Here is an 8,673-nt window from a genome sequence, read left to right on the forward strand (position 1 = left end):
ACATGTCTCATGAGAATTAATATGGAGGCTCCATTAAAGACCTCTAGTTAGAATTTCTAGTATTTATCTTTTTTCTAGCATGATATGTACTTAGTTGAAACATAATATTAAGATATATAAACTCTAGTTGCATCCTTTTATGTGACTTCATACATCATAGTTTAGCTTTCGACTTTCAATTGAGTTGTGCAATTTTTTTTTTCCACATGTTAGGTAGAAACTAGTGTTTTCCATCTTTTATTCAATTTTTTTACTAAAAAGAGTTTAAAAGTCCTAGTAGCATTATTTTTCACATATTAAAGTAAGTTAAAACTTAGATTGTACTCTAACACCGAACTTGTTGAATTTGTTATATTATAGACTTATATGTGTCTAGTATTGTTTTATATATCATAGAGTGCTTAAAATTAAAATACTAATACTGATATGTTATAATATTATCCATCTGCTAATATGTTAGTTACCAACATATCTACCAATATGCTATGATATTAACCTGTACATCTAAGTTATATAGAATAACACATGTACACAAGCTGTATAGAATAACTTATATATATAATTTTTTTGTATATAAGTTGTGGTTCATAACTTTAGTGATTTAAGTTTTGGTACAAGTCATAAGTTAGTTCGTTCCTTTGTGTTTAATAATTTTTGTGTTTCTAAGCTTTGGCACAAGTTATAAGATAATTTGTTTCTTTTGTGTTTAATAACTTTTACGCATAAGATGTGTTTCATAACTTTGTGTTATCAAGTTTTAGCACAAGTTATATGTTATAAGTTAGTACATATAAGTTGGTACTAGGAAAAAATTATTTGAAACATATGCAAGTAGAGTCTAGTTTTGTTCGTCTTATCGCGTGGAACACACCGGTGCAGACATAATTAAAAACGCATGCACCGTTCAGGAGTTATAGCAATTTTAAATAAATGCTTCGCTTTTTTTATGGCTTACATCAACCAAAAGAGAATCTGCGTGAGACCGGCGCACTCTGGGCGTGTTTGGATGTCACCCTCGCCTGGGTTTGTCTGCTAGGCAAGCGATCGCAGCCCCAGGCGATCGAAATCGAACGCCTGGGGACGCTGCCTGACGTCTGAGCTGCCTGGGAGGCAGCATCCAAACATGCCCTCTGTGCAGTTGAGACCGGGGCATCCGCGCGCGAACAGAATTTGAGCATTTGCATGCCAAAAGGAAAAAGAGATGGGATTTTTCCCCCTTGAAGTGGAATACGGTGGGAGCTGTCCGATCGTTTGCTTATCTGGAGTCTGGTGAGCGTTTGCGGAATAGTGGCACCGGCCAGCCGCCACGACCCCTTGTGTTGCTAGCCGATGGTCGCGCTCTGATGGCTAGGGTTAAGTAGACTGGGAAAAGGAAGATGAGATGAGAGGATGTGAGGAGAGACTGTGGCGCATGGGGAGATGAGGAGTGGGCGAATCGATGTTGCCGGTCAAGGCCTATCGCTTTGTTTGTTTGGGCTGGTTTGGCTTATAAGTCATGCCTGAAAGTACTGTTGGCTGGTTTTGTGTGAGAGAAAAATACTGTTCGTTGGCTGATAATATAAGCCAAATACGACTAAGCGAACAGGGTGTATGTCCGGACTCCAGACCAGACGCAATCAGCCTTTTTGTCAGTTCGGCCCAGCCCAAACCGCAAATGCTTATGTAAAGATGGCAACGGGCCCCGATACCCGATACCCGACGGGTATTTGATCCATTAGGGGGACGGGGATGGGATCATATCTTTACCTGCGGGCATCTAAATGGGCAAGAATCCATCCCCGATGGGTATAGCGGATACGGAAACGTTCCCTGTTTACCCCATCCCCGTTACCCGTTGGGGAACCCGACTATTTGAGCTGTCATGCGAGTATTAGGCCCAAAGAAGCTCACACATAGGTATTTTAGCCAAATTCTGAACAATCATATATATAGTTTGTGTATTCTGAAAACCCTAGTTCAATTTTTCCTTACCATCTCCGCCAGCAGCACAAGCACACCTGCCTCACGAGCGCTCATGCCCCTCGTTTCCTCAGTTCGGTCTCTCTGCCACCTTTGCTTGTCCTCCTCGCAACCTCGCTCCTTCTCCTCGGTATCTCCGAGACTCCGACACTTATACCCGAGTGAAGAAGAAACGTTTTCGATTACAAAGCTACGACCCAAAGTGTCCTTGTTTATCGGGTATGCAGTACCCGTCGGGTATTGTTACCCGACCGATGCCCGACGGGTACGGGAATGGGCAAGAATCTATACCCGAGACAGTTAACGGGGACGGGGACGGGGACGGAATGAATTCTCCGTAGCGGGAAAGAGAACGTTCCGACGATACCCGACGGGTACATCCCCGTTGCCATCCTTATGCTTATGTCTAGTGCTAATTAGCGTGGCAAGATCTGCAAGTCAGACGCTAGAACTAAAAGGTCGTGTTCACAACTTAAATTTTTAGCAAATTTGTTGGAAATGACTCAAAGTGATATGAACTGTGCTCCGTACCAGTTTGGGCATCAGATCAATGTGTGGGCCCAACATCAAAAGCCGGACCTGAAAATAAATCCTCACGGTCACACCTTAAAATTTGGCAAAGTTATTTTGAAATTTATTGAAAATAACTCAATTAATATAAACCACTCAACACCAATTTATGAGGCAAGATCAATATGTGGACCCACATGAAATCCGACCGTGGTACTAAAAACTCGTGTGCACACCTTAAAATTTTAGCGGAATTTACTAAAATTTGTTGAAAATGATTTAATATAACAGGAAGCTACATCGTGCCAATCAGCACCTCTACATGAGCACGTGGATCCCATGTCAAGTTAATCTTCTGGTATAACATCTAGTACACTCGTCCCATTTCAGATCAATAAAAATATACAGATACAATATGTAGAAACCCAAAGTTAATCCATTGGTTTAATCCATTCAAACGCATATAAAAGAATATAGTCAGAAAGAAATCTTAATTTTTTTAAGTTTGACTAAATTTGTATAAAGTAGTATCAATATTTTATGTCTCCAAGTATGTTTACTGTGAAACTATATTCCATAATAATTCAATGATGTAATTGTGGAACCTTATAATCTTTATAATAAATTGCAGTAGGGGGTCAAACCCCTCCTGTTTCTTTCGAAGAGAATAATAATTCATTATACTTATTTGGTATCATAGACATCAATACTTTTTATTAATTTGGTTAGACTTAAATTAAATTGTTTAACTCATTAATAATTACAGGAAAAAAATACTCCTTTTTGTACGGAGCTAGTACTAAGGAAAAACATAAATTAGAACAAGAAAGATCATGTTATTAACAAAGAAATCGGCCTAATTTTTTGTTTCACCCTGCGTCCCTGCCTCCAATTTCTATTCTGAAACGTATGGGTGGACAACATGGTCGACACGAAGCATCTATCATCTATGTGGACGTAGGCGCCGGAGAGTGCAGTGAAGCAACAAAAAGGCGTCCGAGTCCAGCAACGACCGCTAGGCCTGCGGTCTTGTTGCGCCCGGACGTAGACGCACACGGCACCGGCACGGCAAACAGACCTGCGAACAGCCCTCACCTCCGGTCAACCAACCAGACGTCTGCCGGTCAAAGAACGCGCACACGAACAGCGGCAGCCAACCAGCCAGTTCACGTCGTCGTCGTCTCTTCAATGTGTTCACGTCACGACTTTGACAAGAGGATTTGGAGAAACCAATCTATCCATCCATCTCTGCTTGCAGTTGCAGGCATGAAGCCAGATAGAAGAGAATGTTGCCAATATGAAGCGTGACCTCCGGATCGTCTGACAGTGAGATGGGTCACATCAGGAGTTATACGTACGGCCGTCGCAGTAATCTTTCACGAACGTTTGTGTGTGTGTGTGTACACAAATGGATTAACCGGCTTCATCCATGCAACGCAAACTGAGGGTAAATTTGCATGTGTTTGACGCATCAAAGACGCACGCATCGCTCGTACGTATATAACTTATAGTAGTAGTTTGTGACTCATTTAGCTGGCTTTAATTTGTAGGTTAATTAGAACGGTATCATTATAAATTCAACTTTTTTTGATAAACAATAGTATTTCTCACCTAACACGGCTAATGTCATTACAATTCATTCAAAACATGAAATATGCCACTTTTATACTTAGTGGGCTACTTTGCCCTAGGTGTGGTATGGACCAAACTGATCCTGTGCCACTTTCTTCATCCACTCGCTGACACGGTGGTCTGCATGATGTGGGTCCAAATACACAACGGGCGTACAAAATGGCCTGTTTCATCAAGTTCTAAATAGATCATACTGGCATCAGCCATATTAGGTGAGAAACACTGATGTTTCTCATAAACATCAAATTTATAGTAACATAGTTCTAATTAACCCTTTAATTTTTGCTGGTAACTATAATTTATTTGGATCCCATGCGGGTTTTAAGAATTCGTATAGTGGCTATAGCCTATAGGTTATGAAAATCTAGATTATCTACATATGTACTTAATATTTCTATACCCAACGTTAAGGAGTGAAGTGATTCTTCCTTTCATGTTTTTTATTTCCCACAATGCCATCGTGTCCCTCTTCCATGATTTTGGCTCACAACCCGTACATATACGAGTTAGAACAGCATGTGTCTGGCAATAGTGCAGAGTCCAATTCTAAGACGTGTCTAGCAATGGGACATAAACTCACTGTCCCTATGGGATACGAACTTATGCCCCATGCTCATACCGTCATATGAGTACGTGATGGTATGAGTCCGACTTCAAGACGCATTAACAATGCAACGAAAAGTCACTGTCTTACCTAGACTTATGACTCTTGCTTATTATAAACACATTCAACAATGATATGAAGTTTGATTCCAAGACATATTGAAATAGATGACAAGGTCACTAAATAAATCCCCGCAAACAAGTTGTATGTTGCGTTCCAACTCATGGGGACATTTGCTAGAAGATTATAAACAGCTGTAGATCTCGGTGGTTGGTCGTGTCAATAATCTCAAAATAGTAGCACGCAGAGAGATACTATAAGAATCTCGACGGTGGATACTAATCTACATCAGAATCAGCCGTTTGGATTGGCTGATTTCTATAATCCTTGTGAAATCGAAAAATGTACTAGGATCCGGTGTGTGCCAGTCCAAGAAACTCTGCCATTTGGACAAATCTCTTCTGAAAGGAATTTGAACAGATACTTTTGTTCAGCCTGTTAAATTTGTTTCAGTTTTCCAATGTGAAGTCGACGGAAAATCGTTTTCAGTTTATCACGAAACACGCTTGACCAAAATTATTTCGGCAGGCTATCGATATTATTTTCCCATGCACAGTTCAGTAATTCAAAATCGTTTGACTGAAAATGTTGCGGCAGGTTTAGCCCTGTTCTTGTTTCATAACGGTCAAAACCAAAACCTGATACGCATCAGCATCACTAGAGCACCCTCCCACCTATATATGCAGAGAACAACCAGCAACCCCCCATCCCCATGACATGAAACCACCAGTAGATAAATAATAATGGAGGACTTGAGCGGCATGCGTCACCACCTGATGTGCCCCATCTCGCTGCAGCCCATGCAGGACCCCGTCACGGCGCCCACCGGCATCACCTACGACCGCCGCGCCATCGAGCGCTGGCTCGCCGCCGGCCACGCCACCTGCCCAGTCACCGGCCAGCCGCTCGCCCTCGCCGACCTCACCCCGAACCACACGCTCCGGAGGCTCATCCAGTCCTGGCGCTCGCCTTCCTCCACCTCCACGCCGCCGGAGGACGCGGGTGAGGCTAAGCTGCTGGCCGACGACGACGCAGTAGAGCAGCAGCAGCGGCCGCCGGAGGTCACCGCTGCCGCCGCCGCCGTCAAGAAGCTGCTGTGCACCGCTGCTGCTTCCCCGCCCGTCGACGTGCTCCGCGAGGCCGCGGAGGTTGCGGCCGAGAGCGACGCGGCGCGGCGGCACATGGTGGACGCCGGTGTGCTACAGCGCGTGCTCCGCGTCATCGTGTCGAGCGCCAGCGCGGTCATCAAGAGCGCCGATCCCGGACACTACGGGAGGAGCAGCTTAGAGACCACGCGCGCCATTGAGGCCGGACTTGATCTCGTCCGCGCGCTCGCCGTCTCTGGCGACGAGCTCCGGCCGCTGGTCGTCGCCGATACCCACGTGCACGACCTCCTCGACGCGCTGACGGACGTGCTGGTGGCCCTCGAGCCCGCCGTCGGCACCGGCACCGGCGGCGACACCAACACGGCGATGGCGAGCGCGGTCCGGCTGCTGGACTCCGTGACGGAGGCGGCCGGCTATGCGGTGCTGGAGCGGCTGCGTCCGGCGCTCTTCCGCGCCGTCACGGCGGTGGTGCGCGACAGGGTGTCCCCCGGCGCGTCGCGGTCCGCGCTGCGGGTGCTCCTGCACGCGTGCCCGCTGGGTCGGAACCGCGCGCTCGTGGTGGACGCCGGCGCCGCGCACGAGGCCATCGAGCTGGAGCTCGACGCGCCGCCGCTGTCCTCGTCCTCGCCCGCGCCCGCGAGCGCTGGCGGCGGCGGCAGGAGGGTGACGGAGCTGGCCATGGCGCTGCTGGCGGAGCTGTGCGCGTGCGCGGACGGGCGCGCGGCCGTGGCGGCGCACCCGGCGGGAGTCGCCGTGGTGGCGCGGCGGCTGCTGCGCGTGTCCGCGGCCGCCGACGCCTGCGCCGTGCGCGTGCTCGCGGCCGTGGGCGGCCGGGCGGCCTCCCCCGAGGTGCTGCGGGAGATGGCGCGCGTCGGCGCCGTCGGGAAGCTCTGCTGCGTGCTGCAGGCCGACTGCGACGCCACCGTCAAGGAGGCCGCCCGCGCCGTGCTCAGGCTGCACTCCGGCGTCTGGAGCGGGTCGCCCTGCGTCAGCGCATACCTGCTCTCCAGGTACCTCTAGTCGTTGCCGCCAGTAATGGCATGCGATGCATGGAGGATGGTGCAAGACAACGACTTTCTGTCGGCATTGCGATTCTTGCAGACCGACATGGTTAACTCATATACTAACTAGCTCATTTAGTCTTATTCGTCAGTCAAGAACTCAAGATTATGCTGCCAGCAAATAATGGTAGTCAATCGATCCATCACCAAGAAATGTATGTACAGAAATTTAATGTTTTTTTATATAGTACTCCCTCTAGCTAAAAAAGAATGTAAATCTCGTTTCTTCGTAAGTCAAAGATTCTTAATTTTGACCAAATATATAAAAAATTATTAATGTTTACGATGCATAATAAGTATCATTAAATTAATGATGAGATGTATTTTCATAATAAATCTATTTTAAGATTTAAATATTGATAATATATTTTACAAATTTAGTCAAACTTAAGATTTGTTGACTTTCCGTAAAACGAGATTTATAATTTTTTTTAGAGAACAGAGGGAGTATATCTTTATTGGACGAGATCTTTTCTTCTTTTTTTCTCGATATAGCCAGACAGGTATAGTACCGTCGAGAACCTTTACAAAGTTGAAGTTTCGAAAGGAATGAAGAAAAAAGAGAGAATATACAGGCTAGCCAACATAGCACACCTGATCTTGTGAGGAATTAAGCACACATCCTCGCGGGCTGAACCGAAGAACCGAGAATTAACTAAAGAGCACAGAAAAGACAGATAGGAACGTGCCATATCAAAGATTGAACTGAAGAACCGATATCATGTACTCCTAAAGACTACAGCTTTTGCAACACATCCACGTGTTATGGATGGACAAATAAGTACATTCACGTTAAATCAAACTTTGGAACTTTGACTATCGATGACTTCTGAAGATATTAGTTTGAAGACACAAAGGCAACATGTATAGATTACTTTAGAAATATTTTAGTAAAATTATATATTGTTAATTTTTGTATATGCTATAGTAGCAAAACATAGTCAAAGCTTTATTTTGAAGCTAGTCAATGTCTAAAATGACAAGAATTATGGACCCAGGTGGAGTAAGTAGATATATTGAGATAATGTAATAAAGAACCTTTACAGCATGTCATCATCGTTTTAGTTGTCTCAATACAAGTAAACCGTGGCAATGACATATGGGGTGCGAGCACGAATCCTCTATTAATAAATAATACTGTTATGTGTTAAATTTTAACTTTACAAAAAATGGTTGTTTTCATGTCAACACCGCTTTTGTCTCTCTTGCATCTATGAGAGAGCCAAGATTGGCAAAGTCACCATAAATATCTCGTTTTCGACATACATGTCACCTACCTATAAAAAATGGTGTCATTATATCTTAGAATAAATTTAGAAAATATGAACACGCATGCCAGGTCTCAAGGACCTAGACCCTAGTACTACAAGAAATGTGACCTAATTCAACTGATCTATACTCAGTTTGTATACATGTCTTGTTCTTGCTCCTCCCTTGTAAAAATTGCTCCTCGAGTTACACAATGCTTGTCGTTTGGACAAGGCCAAGGTCTTAGAACTTGACTATCAATGATTCTTAAATTATTTCTTTAGAGTGAAGACATGTGCAAATTAGTTTGAAAAGGTAGTTAATAAAATTATGTATTTATTGGTTTTTATATAATAAAATCATAGTCCAAGCTATGTTTTTATTATACTAGAGGGACTATTAGCATGCGCCAAACAAATGTTTTTCATAAGGAAAGCACTTCAGTGCCCAAACACATGCTTCCTGTCCACTTTTTCCACGGGTTTCTCAGAAT

General features: G+C 44.6%; 1 protein-coding gene across 1 annotated transcript; it reads left to right on the forward strand.

The window, feature by feature from the left end:
* The first annotated feature begins 5,508 nt into the window (after positions 1-5,508).
* LOC136502577 (E3 ubiquitin-protein ligase PUB23-like) lies at positions 5,509-7,089 on the forward strand. The gene has a single exon (XM_066497832.1). The coding sequence runs from the start codon at positions 5,509-5,511 to the stop codon at positions 6,889-6,891; it is 1,383 nt and encodes a 460-aa protein (XP_066353929.1). The 3' UTR covers positions 6,892-7,089.
* The last annotated feature ends 1,584 nt before the right edge of the window (positions 7,090-8,673 follow it).

Source organism: Miscanthus floridulus, chromosome 14 (assembly GCF_019320115.1).
Source record: "Miscanthus floridulus cultivar M001 chromosome 14, ASM1932011v1, whole genome shotgun sequence".
Classification (NCBI taxonomy): domain Eukaryota; kingdom Viridiplantae; phylum Streptophyta; class Magnoliopsida; order Poales; family Poaceae; genus Miscanthus; species Miscanthus floridulus.

Excerpts from the sequence above, each read along its gene's own strand:
- LOC136502577 (XM_066497832.1), top strand. The coding sequence starts at position 5,509 with ATGGAGGACTTGAGCGGCATGCGTCACCACCTGATGTGCCCCATCTCG.